General features: G+C 42.5%; 2 protein-coding genes across 3 annotated transcripts in view; both read right to left on the bottom strand.

Moving 5' to 3' along the window:
* KAT14 (lysine acetyltransferase 14) overlaps positions 1-17,852 on the bottom strand; it is a 34,598-nt gene extending 16,746 nt beyond the window's left edge. Inside the window, exons 1-7 of one of the 2 annotated variants that reach the window (XM_072736470.1) lie at positions 17,594-17,731; positions 15,522-15,640; positions 14,880-15,044; positions 10,590-10,711; positions 4,259-4,440; positions 1,578-1,994; positions 876-1,444 (exon numbers count right to left, since the gene is read on the bottom strand). In XM_072736470.1, coding sequence (XP_072592571.1) covers positions 876-1,444; positions 1,578-1,994; positions 4,259-4,440; positions 10,590-10,705 — 1,284 coding nt within the window. In that variant the 5' untranslated portion in view covers positions 10,706-10,711; positions 14,880-15,044; positions 15,522-15,640; positions 17,594-17,731. Of the gene's footprint in view, positions 1-875; positions 1,445-1,577; positions 1,995-4,258; positions 4,441-10,589; positions 10,712-14,879; positions 15,045-15,521; positions 15,641-17,593 lie in introns of both variants that reach the window. The other variant, XM_026002367.2, reaches the window with a different exon arrangement.
* On the bottom strand, positions 17,341-21,840 carry PET117 (PET117 cytochrome c oxidase chaperone). The gene is made up of 2 exons (XM_026002368.2): positions 21,261-21,840; positions 17,341-18,313 (listed from the first exon to the last, which is right to left on the bottom strand). Exons 1-2 carry the CDS (start codon positions 21,354-21,356, stop codon positions 18,164-18,166), a joined length of 246 nt encoding a protein of 81 aa, XP_025858153.1. The 5' UTR covers positions 21,357-21,840; the 3' UTR covers positions 17,341-18,163.
* Between the last annotated feature and the right edge of the window lie 1,081 nt (positions 21,841-22,921).

The following is a 22,921-nucleotide window of genomic DNA, read 5'->3' as shown; positions in this document are numbered from 1 at the left end:
AGAAGACAGGAAATGAAAACTCCAGAAGAGTTTCAAATTGAAAAGGCCCACACACCACATGCCCAACACAATAGAAGAAAAAGCTCCACACATGGTACATCACAGAATAAGATCAGAACACTGGCAATAACAACCCACTAGTTTCCAAAGGAGACAGAAAAATGCGCAAATAATCCAAATAGGCAATTCACTGACACAGAAACAACCTGGAAACATGAAAAATGTTTAAACTCATTTGTAAATAAAGACATGTAAATAAAAAATAAGATTTCACTTCACAGCCATGAGATTAACCGAAGTAGTTAAAGGCTGCTTATGAACAAGTGCTAGCAAAGATTCAGGAAAATAAGGCCTCTTGTTCGTGCTGTGGAAAGGTATATTCTTGAAGTTCTGAGTGGAATTAATCATTCCCAGGAGCACTCACAGACTTGGATTCCTCTGGATATTCTCAAGCAGCGCTGACATGCACTTATCTACCTCTATGTGTTGTCTCCTACCTACGTAGATGTTTATGTGTCCTCCAATCTTGCTCAGTATATGGAATAGTGTATCATATGTCCTCAAAAAAAAGGTCACTCAGAGCTATGACACAAACCATGTGTAAACTCAGTCCCCGCCAGGGACTAGAGGAGGCAAAGAAAATGTCAAGGATCTGTCTTGAACACCCAAAAGGAAACAATTGTACCCAGATGTATTAAGGGGTTCTCATAATGAATAATTTAGTTTCAAAAAATAAAGCCCAGTAATTTTTGTATCTTTCTCCCTTGCTGTTTTCCCTCCCTCTCAGAATCACTCAGGATTTTAAGTCCCAGCACAGCTGTGCATACTTCATGGTGCTGCCTGTCCCACCTCCACTGCGCCCCCAAGAGTCTTACCTGGTATCGGTCAAGGATTCTGAAGTCCTGACAGGTCGTTCTGTATGTGGCTTGTCCAGCTGGAAGCCTAGAAACTCCTCCTTCTTTGGCTCCATAAATCCCATCAACTAACAGAAGAGCAGCATTAACAACCTGATCCAAGTCAAAAAGTGGTAATCCTCTATCTCTTTTTGCTTGTCTGACAATCAATTTCCGCTTTAGTCTGCGAGCTTCTGGTGTCATGGCCACAGCACTGGGACAAGCTTCCAGCCGCTTCAGGAGCAATTTCTCCTCATAGATGCTCACCGGGGTGAACTTGGGCCCTTTAGCTTTCCTCTCCTTTTCCAGCTGAGGCTTCCTCTTCTCTCGAGCCCTGGTTTGCAAAGATGTGTTGGAATCTGTGTCTTCACTGTCAATGTCCATCCTGTCTGGCTTTTCCTCCTCACTCTCAACCTCCTGCTTTATCTGTTCTGGTGCTCTGACCTTCTTCCTGCCCCCGACTACTGCCCCAGAAGCTGCTGCCCCGGCAGGGGGTGGAACGTACTCCATCCCTGGGTCTATGACCCCATCGCCTTCCATCTCATCATCATCTGTACAGAGGGCAAGACAGTATGATCAAGATTAAGGAAGGAAGGAATGCAGGGCATACTGCCCACAAGATGAAAACGCATGCATGATATCATGGCCCACATGTAAAGCAAAGGACGCAAGAACAAGTCTTACCATGAAACAAGGCTTGTGGTGGCATCACGTCTGGAATCAGATCCGCTTCTGAAAGCAAGCTGGGTGTGGCCGAGTGAGAGGCAGGGGTCCCAGGGGCAGAGAAATCCAGAGATGGAGACGGAGATGGGCTGGTCAGTGGGGTGCGGTCTGAGGAGCTCAAGGATGAGAAGTCAATCACTTCTCCTTTTTCTAGAATCACATCTGGCCTGCGGCCACGGCTTATAAACTTTACAGGAGTTGAAGAAGTACTCCTGTCAAGAAAGCCAGCTGCCTCCTTCTGGGCTCTCCTAATGTCCTTTGCTTCCTGAGTACGAGACCTTTTCTCTTTTAATTCCATGGCAGATTCCACCGGATTTCGACTTGCCCGTTTTCGCAGGCCCTCAACAGTAATGATGGGATCTAAAGTTGGCTTTGAGGCTGCCAGGAAAAAATAAATATCTAAATTTTAAAGAATAAATATTTCAACTTCAGTTTCTTTTGCTAATTTATTATTATGAACTTACTACTATGTTCAAAATAGAGAAATGTCAATGAATGAACTTAAACTAAGTCTTAGAGCTTTCATAAGAAAAAAGTGATAATGCAAATTTAAATGATAAATATTATCTTGTGCCTATCAAAACTGGTTAATATTAAAAGATTGGTGGGATGCCTGGGTGGCTCAGCAGTTGAGCATCTGCCTTTGGCTCAGGGCGTGATCCTAGAGTTCCGGGATTAAGTCCCACATCGGGCTCCCTGCATGGAGTCTGCTTCCCCTCCCTCTGCCTATGTCTCTGCCTCTCTCTCTGTGTCTCTTGTGAATAAATAAATAAAATCTTAAAAAAAAAAAAAAAAAAAAGATTGGTAATGTTTGGCAAGAATATGGGTAAATGGGTACTTTCATGCATTTCTAGTAAGGCAGAAGTCTTATCACAACTTTTTTTTTATTTATGATAGTCACATAGAGAGAGAAAGAGAGAGAGAGAGAGAGGCAGAGACATAGGCAGAGGGAGAGGGAGAAGCAGGCTCCATGCACCGGGAGCCTGACGTGGGACTCGATCCCGGGTCTCCAGGATCGCGCCCTGGGCCAAAGGCAGGCGCCAAACCGCTGTGCCACCCAGGGATCCCTTATCACAACTTTTTGCAGGATAATTTGGCAATACCAATTAAAATTCTGAATAAATACACCCTTTGATACAGCAACCATTTCCAGGAATTTATCACAAATAATTTACAGACAAATGTGTACAATTGTAGTATTATTTAAAATAACAACAGCAAAGAGGAAGAAGTAACCAAAACATCCATCAACAGGGGAATGGCCTATTATATATTACCATATTAAGACCACCCAAAGGGACACAATGAGAAAAAAAAAAAAAGGAGGTAGATTTACATGTACTGCTTTGGAAAGATGTCCAGGGTATCCAAGTGAGGGGAAGAGGCAATAGAGAACAGATATTACAGTATGAGTTTATTTTTTCAAAATAAATAAATAAATAAAAAGCTTAAATATGCAGAGATAATTTTTAACAGCATTCACAAGCGACAGCAGTGGTTACTCTGGGGGAGGGGGACATTGTCAGGCTTTCTACTTTTCAATTCTATTTGATTTTTTTCTCAATTATATTTTAAAAAATTTAAAGCTCACTAAAACCTTTTTTTTTTTTTTAAGATTTTATTTTTCATTTATTTGAGAGAGAAGGAGAAATGGAGCATGTGCACACACAAGCAGGGGGAGGGGCAGAGCAAGAGGGAGCCAGACCCACAGCTCCAGGCTCCATCCCTGGATCCTGGGATCATGACTTGAGCCCAAAGCAGATGATCAACAGACTGAGCCACCTAGGCATCCTGCTCTTTAGATTTAAAAAAAAAAAAAAAATCAGATCAATGTGTGATTGTAAGGAGTTAATTTTTTTTTTTTAAGTGTGAGAGTGGCATCATGGTTAGGCTACAAGACTCCTTATCTTCTAAAGATAACAGATTGAGATGTTTAAGAATTAAATGTTGATGCCTAGGATCTGCTTCTAAATAATCCAATGGGTGGGATGGGTGGAGGGTTGAGGGAAGGTACCCAAGAGTCTAAATGAAATGAGACTGGTAGCAGTTAACTGCCAAAGTGAGGTAAAAGGTACATAGGGATTCATTACATTATTCTATTCATATTGGTATATGTTTAACATTTCCATAGAGTACCTGTGTGGCTCAGTGGTTAAGCATCTGCCTCAGGCTCAGGTCGTGATCCCAGGGTCCTGGGATCAAGTTCTGCATCAAGTTCCCTGCAGGGAGCCTGCTTCTCCCTCTGCCTATGTCTCTGCCCCTCTCTCTGCATCTCTCATGAATAAAAAAATAAAATCTTAAAAAAAAATTAAAAACCAAACATTTCCATATTAAAAATTGTAAAACAAAATAAGGTTGGAAATAGAGAACCTTTTTGATACCAAACGAAATTTACAGAACTTGTAACTTGAATGCTCACCTCAGGAGCACATATACAACTAGCCACTTGATTAGGAAATGATAAAATTTTTTTTAGAATATTTATTTATAGCATACACAAAACACGCCATAATGAAATGGCCAAATAGAGTAGCTCCAGAGAGGCAGATGGGCTTGCCTAGTACAAGCAGGATGTCTCAGAAGCTCACACTTGCTTGACTTCAGCCTAGCCAGCACATCCTGTACCACTCTCACAAGAGTACCTTTTACTTTCAGAGTCGAGGCAGACAGCTTCTCTCCTTCAGGCTTCATTGTTGGAGGCTTGTTGTGAACAAGCTTCCACCACCCTGGTTCTCCAAATTCCTGAGCACCTGAACGGAAGAACATCGGACTTCCCACACTGAGGCAACCTGCTACTGTGCTCCACCAGGTCGAAGTCTTTTTCCTGGAAAAGTCCAAGAATTTAAAAATTATTGGCCTTTCCATTCTATCGTTATGTATAACATATATGGAGAATATAACATTCTCCCTATACTCTAAGAATCAAAGCCTATGATATGCTACAGAACCTCAAATTTTTTGAAGAAACAAGGCCTAAGAGTCAAGAGAGAGGTTCTGGGGGTGCCTGCGTGGCTCAGTCCATTCAGCCTCTGATTCTTGGTTTCAGTTTGGGTCATGATCTTGGAGTCATGAGATCAGCCCTGCGTGGGACTCTGCACTGAGCAGGAAGTCTGACTGAGATTCTCTCCCTCTCCGTCTGTCCCCCACTCGGTCCCTTCACTCATGCATGCACTCATACACTTTCAAAATACATAAATAAAATCTTTTAAAAAAAGAGAGAGAGGGTCTGGAGCTTGTCCAGCTTCAAGTCCTTGCTCTACCACCTCCTGGATGCCTCAGTTTCTTCTTTCAAATCAGGATAACAGAACTTACTTCATAAGGTTGCCATGGGGATTAAAATGAAATAATTCAAACAAAGCTCATAAAACACTTATCACAATCATCATGATTACGGAGTTCCACAGGCTAACTGAAATGAACTTGAGTTGCTTTTAAGCTCTCAAGAAAGCAAGCAAGAGAATCCTTAGCCCTGGTAAACAGTTCATTTACCTCAGAAGTTGGATGTACCTCTGTCTGCTCCTATATGCCCGTACGTAGGAGAGTGGAATAAAACTATGTTATATTCCACAAATAGAGTTGAACTTTGGGGGAATAACCAGCTTTGGGGGGGAGGGCAAAAAAGAATATATAACAAAAAAAAAAAAAGAAGAAATATATAACAAAAATTTTAAATGATACATAAAATGTCAACTATCCAGATTCCTGTTGAAAATTCTTTTAAAGGCAACTTTTCTATTTCCATCTTGAAAACATAATTACCAGAAATCCTGAACCAGTCTTTCCTAAGATGACCAGACTTAACTGTTGGAAAATATTGCTAGGGAGGCAAAAAGAAAAAAGCATTCTTAGAGACAAAGAAGTGCTAGAAAACAAAGAAAAACCACAAATATAAACATTAATAGGCAGGACCACTCTTTGACACCTTAGCTTCTGCCCCAGTGTTTTGGTCCCAGAGCACCTGTCTCACATTCGTACCTTTATTATTTTTTTTATTATTATTATTTTTTTTAGGATTGAATTTATTTATTCATCTGAGACACACAGAGAGAGGCAGAGACATAGGCAGAGGGAGAAGTGGGCTCCCTGTGGGGAGCCCGATGTGGAACTCGATCTCAGGATCACACCCTGAGCCAAAGGCAATGTTCAACGACTGAATCACCCAGGAGTCCTTGTACCTTTTTCTAACCTTTCCAAGTCCCCTCTTCCCCAAAGGGTTTGGGGGGGGGGGCAGGGCCAGGAGGGGAGGCATGTTCCACTTGCTTCCTCAAACAGTGGGTATGGTAGTCCAGCTGCTTGTGCCCCCTCCTCCTGTCCCTGTCCTGGTCCCTCAGGCTCTGCTAGCTTTTCTTCCAACTTTCTTTCTGTGGCTCAGACCACTAGTAACTCCCGGTGTCCTTCCCTCAGAGTCTCTTACTCTTTCTTCTGCCCATTCAAACCTGCTTCTGAATCCCTCCCGGGAGATTTTCATTTCAGCTACTGTACTTTTCAGCTTCAGAATTTCTTTCTGGTTTCTTTTTAGGTTTTCAATCTCTCTGTTGTTATTTCCATTTTGTTTATACATCATTTTCTTGACTTTTTCCACACAACTTCTCTGGGTATCTTTATTTTTTTTTTATTTTTTATTTTTTTAAATTTTTTTTTTAAATTTTTTATTTATTTATGATAGTCACAGAGAGAGAGAGAGAGGCAGAGACACAGGCGGAGGGAGAAGCAGGCTCCATGCACCGGGAGCCTGATATGGGATTCGATCCCGGGTCTCCAGGATCGCGCCCTGGGCCAAAGGCAGGCGCCAAACCACTGCGCCACCCAGGGATCTCTCTGGGTATCTTTAACAGTTGTTTAAAAGTCTTTGTCTGACAGATCCACCAGCAGGTGGCTTTCAGGGATGGTTTCTGTTTACTATTTTTTCCTTTGATTGGGCCATACTTTCCTGTTTTTGTATTCCTTATAATTTTTTGTTGAAAACTGGATATTTGAATTTAATAGTGTAGTAACTCTGGGAGATCAGATTCTTTTCCTTCTCTGTGGTTTAAAGGTTTTTGTTTTTGATTGTTGTAGGGTGTCTCTGTACCAAAGATCAGCCTGAGGTAAAAATTTAAGTTCTTCTCAGGTCATCTCTAAGCCGTGGGCGTGCATGGTGACTTTCTAATTCCCTCTGTGTGTGTGGTTACTTTTGATCGTCTCAGTTTTCAATGTCTGACTCCAAAAACGGGACAAAGAGAAAAATGAAGGCTGGGAGGAGAGTGTCAGCCCTTCATGTCCCCTCAAGGTCATTTCAGCCAGAGGGAAAAAGGTTTGCAACAATTCAGGGGAGGTGCAACCCACCTCTTTATCTACATTTTGTGATCAGAAGCAGCAGTGATCAGAGCAGATTCCTAATATTTGAAGGACAGGGTCCCTCTGTCTACCCTGATCCCACAAGCTATGTATGAGTTATCTGGGGAACAAGTGCACCGCTGCTGGCTGAGAGGTGTGGAATGGGGAAATGTCACTGTGCTAAGAGATGAAATCCACCAAAATCAACTGCAATTTACCTTCCAAGCATCACCCCGGCAGTTGCAAACCTCCAATATAGCTCTGGAGATCCAAGATAGTTACATGAGACAGATTCTACCATGTGCTTAATTAGGTGGGGAAAGACTTCTGGTGCTTCTGACTCTGCCATCCTCCTGAAATCCTTGTCGTATCATTTAAAATTTTCTAAATACTATGAATGTGTTTTATCATATTTCATCAACTATAAGACCCACTGACTTTAAGATACATCATTTTAGGTCCAACAAAAAACTAGCCATCAATTATGACACACTACCTCTTGTAAAATTGTATCCAGCTGCCAAAGATGCAAAAATTTAAAATGTGTGCATCTTAAGAATCAATGAAATATGGTAATAGAGAAAAATATTCAAAGTATTCGTCACTAATCAAAGATATACCTCCTATACGCTATATACCAGAAATTAATAGAACAATGTATGTTAACTACACTGGAATTAAAAAAAAAAAAAAGTTATCCCTGCTGGAAAAATTCAAGGCCAGGATTATAAAAGCAGCTTAAATGATCACACATACAAAGGCAATTAAACTGCACCAATTAATTAAAGCTCTTGTATATGTTTAAATTTGTTTCCACAATAGGAACATAGTAAAATAAATCTTTACATATTTAAACTTCTTAAAGGCATAAAAGAAAAGCCTGAAAGAGCCTAAACATCTGAAAGAAAATGTATTCAAATCTTGTACTTCTTTACTCAATATATCCTATACTGTTAGATCCTATGGCAAATGAGAAATGCTTATCCTTAAGAATTTAAAGAATGTTCTGTGGATAGCAGAATTAAAATCTTCAGTAGCTATGAAAAAAGTCTAACTGTGCATGTCCTCTGTGGGCTGCTTCCCTGGAGCACAGTGATTCTGTGTATGCTCACAGAGAACCATGAGCACATGGTGACTGCCTCTGGTGAGGGGTTGCAGGTGACTTTTCCAGTCACTGATGTTCACAGCAGTTCCCAAAGTGAAGGACAGTACTGAGGCAGGAAACTGGCAAGGAATTACAGGGAATTTTTTTGAGAAAGTGTGCACGTGTGAGCGTGCAGGCACAAGCACACGGGCGCAAGCAGGCAGGGGAGGAGCAAAGAGAGAATCCACTCCCAGGATGGAGCAGGCAGGGCCGGTTCTTACAACCCTGAGATCATGATCTGAGCTGAAACCAAGAGTTAGAAGCATAACCAACTGAGCCATCTAGGTGCCCCTCATAGAGTAATTTTTAATGATCTTTTTTTCCTCCGTTAGATCAAGGAGTAAGTTTGTTGCTTTAAATTCTCCCTAACACACACTGCTGCCCTTTTAGGTCAAGACAGAGGGCCTTGATTGCCTTTACAGGCCTTGGGATCCAGCTATAATTTAATAGCACTGTTTTATTTTTAGCACATCTATTTTTATAGTGTCATTCTATGTATGGCAAATGATATGAGTTTTCCACTTATGGTAGTATAAAGTTCCTTTTTAAAATGAATGTATTTATTAGAAAAAAAAGTGACTTGATTTAAATAAGTAAATGGTAATTCAAGTGATACACTAACACAGCCAAAATCTACTAGTTTAATGGTTAAACTACATAGGAACTGGAAAGTAATTAATGCCTTTCAGTAAAGTATTAAAAAAAAAAAGAAAAAAGCCTTGGCTGATTCTTCTTAGACATGCTCTACAAATGAACAAATGAAACAACTGAACTTATATTAAAATATGACAAAATCCTTAAAAACAGGCAATTTAAATCCAATTTCTTCCAGAAGACAATCTACTAAGCAGAATGGCACTGAGAGATCATGAAAACATTCCAAGATCTAATTTTATCGTTTTTTTTCCCTTTCTTGTGCCTTATAAATGGGGTATATTAAGTTCCATAAATAGTGCTAAATCATTAAACTAAGACAACAGATTTCCTTTCTTTAAGAAAAGAACCAGTTATACTGTCAATTCTTTTCTTAGTAGCACTAAATAACTCAAGAACAAAAATAACCCCTTTTGTAAAAATGTACTGAATCTCTTCTATTTTCTCCTCACAGCGAGCCTTCAGAGAGCTGCCTCTCTTCTCGTCTGCCCTCCCTGAGCTCCAAACGATGCTGGCAGAGCTGTGACCTCTCAGGGCCCAAGGAAACAGGCTACAATGCCTTCAGAGTAGGGCAGGTACAAACTCCCTCTTCTGATTGTGATCAGAGTCTGTAGCACATCTACACTGACCCAATTAGGCAAGGTTTATGAACCTCACATGGGACTTCAGACGGCAAACTAATAATCAGCATCTCATACAATTCGCCAATGCACTTGCAAACTCACTGATCCCTAATAGCAATAAAAATCTTGCTGAGCTGCATGGACCTTTAGTTAAAACATGTGGTCTCAATATCTGTGCACTGGAATACATAGGTCTGATGAGCCAAAGCCACCACCAAGGAGATGTGCTCAGCAGTAAGTCAATGCACTATCATGTAGTGGAATGAATGAACAAGGTGTATATGTATTAATGCGCCTAGACTTAGCTAAGTGCTGTGATACTGAAACGTATCTACAGGTTCTACCTTCTGGTTAATAAACACAAATACTGATAAGAGTCTATTAATAAAGAGCAATTTAAATAGATACAACCTGTCACTGCCATTGCGTTTCTTCCTCTGACCTTCTGTAAGACACTGATTTCAAAAGGACATAATGATCTTATATCCTTACATTACATGGTTACTCATCCAACTATTAAACAGCCTCGGGCAATCCAACTTTCTGTTTTTTAACTTTCTAAGAAACTCTTCAAATCTCTTCATGCTCAGTAGAAACCAAGAGTTTCCTCTAAAGTAGGATGAGAAGGGCAGCCTGGGTGGCTCAGCGGTTTAGCGCAGCCTTTGGCCCAGGGTGTGATCCTGGAGACCTGGGATCAAGTCCCATGTCAGACTCCCTGCATGGAGCCTGCTTCTCCCTCTGCCTGTGTCTCTGCCCCACCCCCCCGCCCTGTGTGTCTCTCATGAATAAATAATAAAAAAAATAATAAAGTAGGATGAGAAAAGTCTAGAAAGCTATCTTTTTTTTTTTTAAAGATCTTATTTATTTGAGAATGAGAGAGCACAAGCAGAAGAGAGGGAGAGGGAGAGGCAGACTCCCAGCTGAGCAGGAAGCCCAATTCGGGGCTCACTCCCAGGACCTCAAGATCATGACCTGAGCGAAGGCAGGTGCTTAACCGACTGAGCCACCCAGGTCCCCCTGGAAACCTATACTTTTATAGTATATACTTCCACTTCGGTTTTCCATAGTAAACAAGTTATTTAATTTAAAAAATAACAACATTTTCTGGAATTAAAACATTCTTTGTAATTGCCACAAGTACTCATTCCTAAAGGGCTTCATCAGGCTGTCTCAAATCTCATGTACCTTGTTCTTTACCTGTTCACGCAAGTCTAATATTTTAAAAAATCACATTACCTATTCCCTAGTAAAAAGGTCCAATGTTTCTCAATAAAAGCGCAGATATCTTCTTTCCATCGGAAGTAACCTTGCCGTCCACTTCCTTCCAGGGACAAGTTGTACATTGCCAACATGACAACCTGGAACACAAACACAACGGGCTGAGAGAAAAGCGTGATTGGGGATGCTCACCTGCAGGGGAATCAGTTCCTTGTTTTTTATTCTGAGTAGAAATGGCAGGGAACACAGGGGGAAAAGGAATATTTTGGAATGGACTCAGTAAAGAATTTTATTTCCTGTTTTGCTTTCATTAGATGAATAGCACTAATCCACTTAAGTACGTGCAGTTGTTGCTGGCATGCTGCACACGCAGAGCTGAGGTGTGGCTGAACCGATGATGATAAACAACCACTATCATAAGCAACCTGGCCAACACCCCCCACCCCCCAGCTCTGTCCCTGAATCTCTCCATCTTACACGATGCGGCTCTAGATAACCTCCAGCCTGCAGGCCTCTAGACCCACATTTTCTGACTGATGGTGCTGACCTTTATTAAATATTCTGAAAGTCACCCCAGCCTATGTATTTTTCTAAGCTCTTTAGAGAGCAAAAACAAAAGACTCTCAGAATTTCAAAGCTGAAAATAATGTAGTCACCATCTATGCAGTGGTTAGCCATTTTCATATGTGGAAACTTTTCTTTAGACGGTAATAGCATTAGAGAGGGGCCCAGAGGCAAGAGGCCTAGCTGCTCAGCCCACTTAGAAAGGCTCCAAGAGCTCCATGTGAAAACTTCTCATCTGGTTTAGCCTTGCTTGTTTACAGGTAATGAATTCATGGCCCCGAATTGGGAAGCGTTTTCTAAAAACGTAAGTTAACACATGTTCACTGTAAAAGACTTCAATAATGAGAGAAGAACCAAGAAGAAGGTAAAAATCACTTTAGATATACCTTCAAGAAACAATCACTTCGGGTAGCCTGGGTGGCTCAGCGGTTTAGTGCCGCCTTCAGTCCAGGGCCTGATCCTGGAGACCCGGGATCGAGTACCCCATCAGGCTCCCCACATGGAGCCTGCTTCTCCCTCTGCCTGTGTCTGCCTCTGTATCTCTCATGAATAAATAAATAAAATCTTAAAAAAAAAAAAAAAAGAAAGAATGAATCACTTCTGACATATTTAATTACTATCTTTTTAGGAATTTCTTCTTACATCTATATGCAATTCTTTTTTTAAGATTTTATTTATTTATTCATGAGAGACAGAGAGAGAGAGAGAGAGAGAGAGAGGCAGAGACACAGGCAGAGGGAATAGCAGGCCCCACATAGGGAGCCCGATGCGGGACTCTATCCCGGGCCCCCAGGATTACAACCCAGGCTGAAGGCAGCGCTAAACCACTGAGCCACCGGGGCTGCCCACAATTTTGAATTACATTATGTCATGTAGATGGACAAAACTATATCACCTATTCAAAACTACGTTTCAACCTAATAAAAACAATGATTGATTTGGGGCCCCTGAAATCACAAAGGGGACAGAGAATCCATGAAAAAGAATCTAACTTGATTCCTTTTTCCAGAAGGAGGATTCTGAAAGTGTAAGGGGGCTAGTAAGCTGCAACTCAGGCTCCCCAGTACCTATACCCACAGCTTAAGAACCCTGATGGACCTCTGACTCCGAGGGCCTGGTAATGCTAACACTTCCAGTAATTTCACTCCTTAGACTCAGGAATCCTGCAGATGGCCCACCAAACAATCCCATCAACGGAGTTTTCAAGTTCTTCCATGCACTTTAGCAACAGGTTCGTATCAGCCAACAAACATCTTCCTTAAAACAGGTATTGTCCATAGGGACTTACTACTTAACAGATACTGAATTTCAGCTTGGGAAGATAAAAATGTTCTGGAAATGGATAGCGGTGATGGTTGCAAAACAACATGAATGTACATAATGCCACTGAATTAAATGCTTAAAAATAGATAAAATGGGAGTGCCTGGGTGGCTCAATCAGCTAAGCGTCTGCCTTCGGCTCAGGTCATGATTGCAGGGTCCTGGAATAGAGTCCCATGTTGGGTTCCTTGCTCCATGGGGAGCCTACTTCTCCCTCTGCCTCTGCCTACTGCTCCCCCTACTTGTGCTGGGTCATATAAATTTAAAAAATCTTAAAAAAAAAAAAAATAGATAAAATGGTAAACTCATGTTATTTATATTTTACCACAACTTGAAACAGTTACTATTCAAGAAATACTTTAAGGACAGACTGAAATGAGCTGCTTCTGCCTACTCCCAGACCCCTAGAGTACGGGAAGACACATGTATTTACAGCTAATCTCAGGGGTAGAAACATTGTCTGCTACTTTATTTTGTATGTTTGAAATATCTCATGACTTTAAAAAGTGGAAATTCACATATTTGCTTGAAAATAACTTTTTCTGTAATGACTTAATATTTATGAGCAAACTGCAAACTCAATATATGAAAGACCTGGTTTTCCTCTTCTCCTGGAATCTATAATCTTAAATCTCAATCTTAATGAATTCTACTTCAGTCTTCTGCTCTCATACTTTGTTTTTTACCAGCCCAATCCCATCAGTAACAGTGTATCCCCAGGGCTGCTGAGCCCAGGGCTGACACAGCCTCAGTAGCTACTTCACAAGTCCCTACTGGAAAACACCTAGAAAAAGGAGTACAGATCATGGTACATTCTTCACCTGCCATGTAAGAATAAGTGTCCAAGATGAGAATGTAACAAGTACCCTATCTTTCCCAAACACAGGATAAAGTTCCTCCTGAATTTCCAACTGTTGTTCACAAGTCACTAAGGTGGAAAGGACACAAAGAAAGGGCATGGAAGAAAGTTCAGGAGACCAGACCTATTTACAAATGGTATTTTGTGATCAAATATGCATTTCCATTTATTACTTTGATAAATCAACAAATACAAAATTTAAGATTTAAAAAGACAGAAAACCCACATCCCAGTACACCGTTTGCTGACATCAATAGACTAACCAAAAGCATCTGATTTTTCTTTCAGCTCTTTCTTGAGGCTGGCTTTTTTAGGTGCAACTAGAAATATGGTCAGTAGTTTACCAAGAACCAGATGTGTCTGATCTACCACTTCATCATACCAGGGTATTATCTCCCATCAATCTGTCTTCTGGTAATGAAAACATAATTTTCAAGCGATGTTGGCCTAATTAAATATACAAACTAAACCAACATTACATCTTCTGAGCAATATAACCAAAAGCCAGTTGTCCTTTTCAAAAGAACTTCCACAGACAGAAAACTCATATTCTTGCAAGTGAACGATACATATTTGCTATTTTTCCATTTTACAGCTTTTTGAGAAGCTCCTTGCAGATCAAAAGCAAATGTGCCATGGGTATATGCCTCAGAATAATCTGTTAATATCAATCTGACCTTGCCTAGAAATAATATCCCACGTACATGATGGTAAAAACATCACATTTATAAAATTTGAGACTATATCCTCAGTACAAACTTCCCTTCATTTTCTACTTGCATATTTTCAACTAAGTCAAAAAATCCTCCCTAAATTCACCCCTGACAGATTTCATTAGCACATCTCCCAGTGAAGCACTGATAATTGAGATAACAGTCAAAGCTGCTACAGCAACTGCAGTTTATAAGGAATATCTTAAGTGGCTAAGATCATTTCATCTAATCTCTCTTCCTCATTACCCTGTTTATTTCCTTCATGGCAAAAAAAAGTGCTATGGGTAATTAACGTGTTTGTCTGCTTATTGTCTAAAATAAATGCTTAGAAGGCCAGCTACCTAGCTGCTTCGCTCAGCACAGCAGTTTCCAGGCCTAAGCAGCACCGGGTTTGTTGTAGGCACTATTTGTTAAAGTGAATAAACATAAATACTGAGAAAGTAACGTATAATTCGTTCATTTTTAGAACTTACTGTTGACATTGGTACCCTGTTATAGACATAGTAATTAAGGAAAAAAAAAATTAAGGCAATCTGGGGATCACAAAAAAGCTATCGTTCAGGCTATAGTTGGGTTGGATTAGGGTGCTGGTACTAGAGATGGTTAAAAGGTGGACAAAGGTATACCTCAAACAAAAAATATTCAAGGATATCAGAAAGGGAGACAGAACATGAGAGACTCCTAACTCTGGGAAACGAACTAGGGGTGGTGGAAGGGGAGGTGGGCAGGGGGTGGGGGTGACTGGGTGACGGGCACTGAGGGGGGCACTTAATGGGATGAGCACTGGGTATTATTCTATATGTAGGCAAATTGAACACCAATAAAAAATAAATTAAAAAAATATATATATACATATATTCAAGGGCAGCCTGGGTGGCTCAGCAGTTTAGCACCGCTTTCGGTCGAGGGCTGATCCTGGAAACCCGGAATCGAGTCCCACGTTGGGCTCCCTGCATGAAGCCTGCTTCTCCCTCTGCCTGGGTCTCTGCCTCTCTGTCTCTCATGAATAAGTAAAATCTTAAAAAAAAAAAAAAAATCACACATGTCTGGGTTTAAATACAGAAAATCTGGATTTATGTCAGTTTCTGCAATTGAGCCACATTATACCTCCCAAAACTATTTCTAATGTGGCAATTTTATATTTTTTAAATGGTTTTATTGTTCTAAACATGGCTGCCAGAAACATGTGGACCTCCTTTTCAATTCCAATAAAATCATTTGGTATTATATATAAATGAAATTCTGTGTCTGAGGTTTTCAAGAATCTCAAACCTAATTCACTAAGTTAGCATTGAGTATTTTTACAAAGAAGTCCTTTCTCCATGTACCTGAAGTGTCTAACTTCATTACACTGTCATTGTGAAATAAACAGCTCAACGACCCCAAAACAGCTCAAGAGCCTAGAAGTAAGCTCCTCATTCTCTGAATATTCATTGCACTAAATTCTTTGGGGGATCGAATGCATGAATTTGAGGGGAAAAGCTTTTTACTCACTTGCTGCCACGTGAGCTTCAGCCTTTCATACTGCTCCTTGCCATCTTCCGAGCAATCAGAACAAGTGAACCTAAAAAAATTATCACCCTTAAGGTAACTGAGCTGTTCCCTCAGCTGACCTACGAGAAAAACAAAAAGGCACATCATAGGTTTATCTACAGCAGTATTTATCAGTTTATCAACCAGATTTTCCACACTTTCCATGTTTTTCTTCTTTTTCAGCCAACCCATGATAGCAGGATAAGAACAGGGAAGGCAGAAGAAAAGGTTTCTATTTTTCTAACATAGTGTATGCCTGTTGAGATCGTGGTTCCCTAATTTTAAGGAGAAAGATACTGGAAAAGCAAGTTTTTATTCCTGTCATTGGATTTTCCAACTGTTAACATTCCTGACTCCTATGGATGTCTTTATACATTCTTTCAAGCAGTATCTGAGTTCCCACTGCATGGCAGGCACTGGTGCAGGAACTGGAATACGAAAGCCTGCTCTTGGCATTTTATAAATTCTAAGGGCCACAGATGAGAAAATAGGTCATCAGAATAGCACAATGGTTCTCCATCCTCACTGTGCATCAGAATCACCCAGGGAGTGTTTTTTTGTTTTGTTTTGTTTTTAAATGCCTGGGCCTATCCCACACAGAATGAATCAATCTCTGAAAGCGGAGTCTGAGTCTCTGCATTTTTTGTTCCCCAGGTGATGTTGATGCTCTGGGAGACAGGACAACCTCTGGAACAGAATGTGGTGTGGGCTTAGGGAAACGAGAGGGCACACAGAAGGAAGACCCAAACCATGCTGGGAAGATGGGAGAGCTAGAAAAAGTGGGGTCTACAGGAAACCTAAAGGATGACTAGAATTGGCCAGGTGAAGAGGGGTGCCTGTGTGTATGGCAGGGAGGCCACAGGGGCTGGAGAGACACATATTCCAGAGAAGACATTAAGAGATGCTAAGATCTTAGGATAAGAAAAGAGTTGTTTGTGGAGAATTAAAAGCTTACTCTAATACAAAGTTCTGGTTGTGTGGGGATAGGACACCACAGAGAGAAGCTAAAGAAGTTAGCAGGGAGACAACTGTGAAGGACAGTTTAAAATACATCCTTAGAGGACAAGGGGAATGTCACTGAGATCTTCAGGCAGGTGGATGAATCAATAATCAGAAACTGCTCAGAAACAAACACTAGCTAATGCATAGCAAGTTCTAGAAGGTTTCCTATGACAATGTTAATTTATTATTAGTAACTTAATCTGAATAGTTAAATTCATGTTAGACACATTTCCACGTACCAGAAAATTACCCCCTTCACATCAGCATGTGCATACATATGTGTATACGTATACGTGTGTATGTATATGTACATACATATACATACATACACAGAAATTTCTCTGCCCAGTTACAAACTCTATTACACAAAGAATTCTTCTGGTACATATGTCTTTACTAGTCTCTGCCTAATGGGAAAATCCTGTTTTGGTAAGACTCATGATGGCTGGCAAAGCATGCTCCTTGAGAGCCAAGAAGCTGGCAGATGCAAAGATTAAGCTGAAAGAGTGTGTTATCAGGGGAATGTGTGTGTATGTATCTCTTGCCAGCAGATCGAGGAGGCCAGCAAGTGGAAAACAAGAATGGTCCCAGAAAAAAGAGCACAAAATACTTTTAATCTGCTAACTCTGACTTCAGCATATAACAATAGTTTTCCATGGGAGTTAAATATTACCAGAGTAACTTGAACTTTAATTCTATACTGGGCCTATTATTTGGTCCCAAATCCATAACATGATCTTGTTAGAACAATGTGGCTAATTCTTTAAATAACGCAGAATTTTCAATTTTCTGATTTTTATTGGATTGCCATCAAAAATGTTAATTTAACATGAGAGGTTGATAGTAATTTTTATTAATACAAATGTTATCTACGTTTTATATAAATCTGTCATTAGCCAACTAAACTGATGATAAATATAATAATTATCTTTTTATTTAGGTCCATTTTACATTCATGTTTTGTTCACAGGTTAAAAAAACAAACCTTCACGTAGTAATTGACAAATCAAAGGAATTAAGAAGCTCCTTACTGGCCGGTATCCATTTCTGGCACTTGTCACAGAAGTAGGACAGCTGCTCCTCCATCCACGACACATCTCCTTCATCACTGTTGAGGGAATCCCCACTCTGATCATGAGACAAGTCCACTGAAGCCTGGTCCTCCGATTCCACGATCAGGAGAGTCTCCCCCTCCACCTCCCCCTCCTCCAGCCCTTCTGAGGTAGATGTTCTGGTGGCTTCATCATCATGCCGGCTTATCAAACTACTCAGGTGGATGTTACTATCCATCCCTTCCTCTCACAGGTTCCAAGGTGCTTTTCACTAATAATCCTAAACTCTAGACACCAAGCTTACAAAGGGGCTTCTATCAGGATCACACAAACTGACAGAAATTCTTCAGAAGAGTGTCTGCCTGATTTACTGAGAAGGGACTTTTAAAGCAATAATTTAGAATATATGATCCACTGTCCTTTTCTTTGGCCAAGCTTGAAAGGACTGTGACCAAAGCAAACTTGGAAGACCTCACTAAGCTATTCTCCATCTGCAGCGGCACAACCACACTCAACACTGTCCCATTAATATGTGACATTCATTTCAAGTCATGTTTTTTGAGATCCTTTTGCCAATAACATCTTCTCTCTTTCTGCTTCAAGTTGCTCAGTCAAAATAATCTGTTCTCCCAAAAGACGAATGTTTTCTTTTTTCCGATTTTGTCTCTCAATGTCTCTGATCACTCCATCGTGAAGCCTCTAAAAACATAAGAAACAGATTTTAGTAACACCCTAAACAGGTGGTTCCCATCCTTGTGCCATTCAATCGGAATAACAGTGCTACCAAAAACCACGAAAACTTTCAGACTCCAAATGCCCAATTACTATTTCAACTTTCTGTATAAACATAAAATGTAATAAACCACCAGATTAATTTGGTAGTGTGTTCCACCAGTAGAAATGATTTCTTACATTTTAAGAAATTCCTGAACTGGACATTCAGTATAGAATTTAATGGGAAATAACATTAATTTAAAAAGAAAAAAACTGCTCCTGTGTTGAACTTTAAAAGTTTAATTGGTATTCTAGGTTTTAAAAGACCTGGTGAGATTTACTATAGTAACTCTATGAACTACTTTCCTGTCATCAATTATTGTAGCTGAATAATAAAACATCAAAGAAAGAAAAAGAAAAGATTACAGAAACTTAGGATACAAGAAAGGAAAGATCTTGGCTTCTTCTAGTGTGTAAAGAGAAGTAGTAAAAAATTATACAGAATTACTAACCAATTATATAACGGAGAGAGATGGAAAAAAATACAATGTGACTGGCAGGGGAAAAAATAAAGACCCATCAGTGATACTTTGATAAGCACTAAAGACTGGTAAAAAAAATTCCAGAACATGGACCTCGCGCCTAAGGTGAGACTTTTCAAAGCAAAAACCCAGTCATTACTAATAACTACCATTTTATAGTCTTTTAGGTCACAAACTAATGTCTTTAACAGTGGCCTTGTGAGGTAGAATTAATGAGAGTGGGGTCCAGGGCCTGGGTTTTCGTTTTTTTGTTTTAAATTATTAGGCCTATTTAAAAAAACTCACAGAATACCTACTTGCCAGACCTCCTTCAGACCTAGAGTTTCATTCATTATTATGGAGGAGTTGGGGAATTTAAGTGTGCTGGAACAGACAACATAACCAAAAATCAACTTTTTGGAACACCGCTCCTTGGCTAGATGTGCAAAGACATTTGCCTCCTCCCTCTCCAGTTCTTGGGTCCTGCCCCCCAAAAGCGCAGGCCATCCGCTGGAATCATTCTTTCCATACCTGCCTCTGAGATCCTACCCTTCCTTTCTCAGACTCCAGCATATAGCTTAGGAACCTGCTTTCCTGCCACCATTTGCTATCTTCCTCCAAGTTTTAATATACGCTGATTGCCTGTGACTTCCCCTTAACCGCCTTACTAACCACCAAGAAGACCTCTTCACCATTACTCAAGTACTACTCGTTTCACAGGGTTCCTGTAAGGATCAATGTCGGTGCCTGGTACGTAGTAGGCAGTCAAAAAAAATGAGAGAAAACTATGGTCATTATTTTATTTCTTGTTTCCTTGAACCTTCCAACACACCCACCATGTCAATCATTTGTTTTACTCCTTCCCAGGCTAGAGAGAAAGTCCACAGTGAATGAATGACCAGACGTAAAATAAACACAGGTTATTCTGGTCAATCGTTTCTTCATCTAACTTCCAAATATCTTAATCTTTCTGTTCTTCCACTCTCTAGCATAGTGATACTCAGCTCTGGCTGCATGTCAGAATTCTCTAGGTAGCTTTTAAAACATACCTAAGCCTCCCCCCATTCCATCTCCAAGAGATTCTGATTTAAAAGATCTGGAGAAGGTTATGTTGTAAAAACTTCCCAGGAACATGAGAGGCACAGCTAGTTCAGAACCACGCTCTTACCCACGCTACCCATACTCTGAAAATTCCTGCCTTCTCTGACCTCAGCGCTACATTGGACACACCATTCTCTGCTCCATCTCAAATTTCTTTTGATAACCCTCATTTCCTTTCACTTCTTAGAAGAGGACTCTCCTGCCTCTACTCCAAAAGCTACCCCCCAGAAGTCATACTTTATTCCCAAATCTGTAACCTCTTTCATGCTGTCATCATTCACCTCAATATCCCCTCCCCAAAATTCTTACACCATCACACCTTTCTCGGATTTCCAGACTTCGAAGGAGGACAAAGACCTCATCTGCTTCCTCTCTGTACACTAAGCACACTGCCCAGCTCGGTGCAAGAAAAGACCGTTTACTAGTGATTCACCCGGTTCATTACTTTCACCCTTGGCAAACTAGGCTCAACCCTAACAGACTAGGCGCCGGCCTAGGTGCCTGTGCTCAGTCAGCGCTCAGCTCTGCTGTGAATCACTTACGGACTCAGGAAGGCCGGTCCTTATCTTTGTTTCCCAACGTGCCTAGTGTGGTGCCCGACACACAGAGATCGGTCATTAAACACCTGCCAGTCAGAGTAAAGAAAATATGAACTGAGACACACAGGATGGACGGTCAGTCTACCCATCAGGAAGCCACGGCTATTTCCAGAAGGAAGGGTACGGAAAAAAGAAAATACGGAGGCTGGCACCTCTAGTTCCCAGAACAGGATTTCCATAGCAAACTGCTCCTTAAAACACCGAGGGCGGGGGGGGGGGAGGGGGGCGGGAATCCACCAAATTACCTTGGGCAAAGGCACGGAAAGTGCATGCGGGAGGCCTCGTTAATCCTGGGATAAAATCTCACTGGCACGGAAACACATTAGGATGGCGCCTCAGCCTCGGGGCTGCGGCTGCGGCTGCGGCTGGGGCGAAGCCGACCGCCGGCTGAGGGAACCCACGCAAACCCCTTCCCCGCCCCGACTCCGCAGCGGCCCGGGGGAGACGCCGGAGATCCGCGCCGCTGCAGGCTGGCGGGGACGCGGCCTCCGACCACCTCGCGCGCGCGCCTCAGCGGGAGCCAGGAGGCGGCGGGGGGGGCGCCGGGGCTCCGGGCGCGGGCCAGGACGCGGCGGCCCGGCCGCAGTCGCGGGCGCGGGAGGGAGAGACGAAGAGCGGCGGAGAAGCACGCGGAGACAGACCCGAGGGCCCGAGACCGCCGTCGCCGCCGCACCGCGCGGGCCCCGGAAGAGGCGGTCACGTGACACCGACCTGCCGGTCCAGCCGCTGCTTCAGATGCACGCCGGCCACGGTGGCCGCCGTCAGCACCACCGAGAGGCCCAGCACCGCCTTCGAGCTCCTCGACATCCCCGCGCCCGCCGCTGCGGCCTCCTCCTCCCCGCCGGGGGCCCGCGGCCGTGGCCGAGCTAGTCTCCGCGGGTGCGGGTCAGGCTCGACCGCTCGAGCGCAGAGCCCCGGCCGCCCGGGGCGCCGCCGACGTGCCAGGCGCGAGCAATCGAGAGCCGAGCGGCGTCTGCTCCGCGGACAGCCTGCCTGCGGGTGCGGCCCTGGGACGGGACGGGGAGCCGCTTCCCCTCCCCCCTGCCTCCGCCCCCGGCGCGCGCGGACCCGCCTCCTCTGGGCGCGACGCTGACCCGCCCGGGCCTTCGCTCCACCGCAGCCTCGTCGCCGCTTTGGCGGGGCTGGTGCCACCGGAGGGTGTAGTTTTTGCTCGAGGATTCATAATAAAAGGCTGTAGGAACGGCCACCTGATTTCCTCGTGGTGCTGTGGGCTGGCCGATCAGTCTCTGATTTTCCTTGAAACCTTCCTTAAAAGCCTTCCGGCTAGAGAGCATACGAACCGGCCACAACCGGCCACGACGCCTCTGCCTCTCGCCGGGAGCGCGTGTCGTCTTCGGGGTCCCCGGAGCAGCTCCGGTGCCTCGGCCCCTGCGCCAGCCCGACGGGGTTCCGGGTTCCCACGTTTCTCCGGAAAATGAATGAATGAATGAATGAATGAATGAATGAATGATAGGATGCGTCATTTTCACTTTTCCTTGTGGTAGAAAGAAGTGTGGCCTTCCAGAAACTGTGAAGTGTCCGGCAGAGCAGCCAATGAAGTGTTGGGATGAGCGGGATCTTCCCTCTGGAATCCGCGCGCAGCAGGCTGCTCCCCTGGGCGCGACCGCCGCGGTGTGAGGGCCGTGAGGGCCGCGGCTGGCTTGGCTCCCCCGAGGGCTTCTCCGTCCTTCATTTCTGTGGGGCTTTGCTATTCCAGGTTCTGTTACTTCGACGTAAATGGCACGAGGGGATGATCACTTTTAAGAGCGGTAATGAAACAAAGAAATGTGAATACTCTTTTCAAATCACATTTTGTCCATGTCATTTTTCTCAGCCAGAGAAAGGTGTGCCATTGAGTGGGAAACCTGGGCTCCTGCCTTAATAGACCATGGACTTGAAGGCACTTTAATCCAAGTATATTTGTGTACTTTCCAAATAGAAGAAAAACAAAACAAACTACGTTAGACTGCTTTTTACTTGTGATGGACTCCAGGTATTTTTCTCTGTAAGCCAGTGAGCCCTCAGCAGACCTGCATGGCCTTAGAATTTGTCAGAGTTAGTCGGCCTTCCCTTCTGTGTGACTAATTTTTCGATTTGTCTTCTTGAAGTGTGGCTTTATTCTACTTTTAAAAATCATCTATAATGTTAACAGTGTCAACACGTGGGTTATCTGTTTAATTATTTATGAACCTCAGCAGGATATTTTGTGTGATCATTGTCACACAAATGACTGGGATGTGAGAAAATGACTGCAGAGTCCTATATCCAAAAATCACAACAACAAAAAAAGACAGGAAAAGTAGGCAAGTAGCAGTAGTTATGGACTACATGTTTGTGCCCCCTGCTGAAACTCTTAGGTTGAAATCCTAACC

The sequence above is a fragment of the Vulpes vulpes genome, chromosome 14 (genome assembly GCF_048418805.1).
Source record: "Vulpes vulpes isolate BD-2025 chromosome 14, VulVul3, whole genome shotgun sequence".
NCBI classification, from domain to species: domain Eukaryota; kingdom Metazoa; phylum Chordata; class Mammalia; order Carnivora; family Canidae; genus Vulpes; species Vulpes vulpes.
Note: the sequence above shows the minus strand (reverse complement) of the source record. Positions and strands in the feature narration are given on the sequence as shown.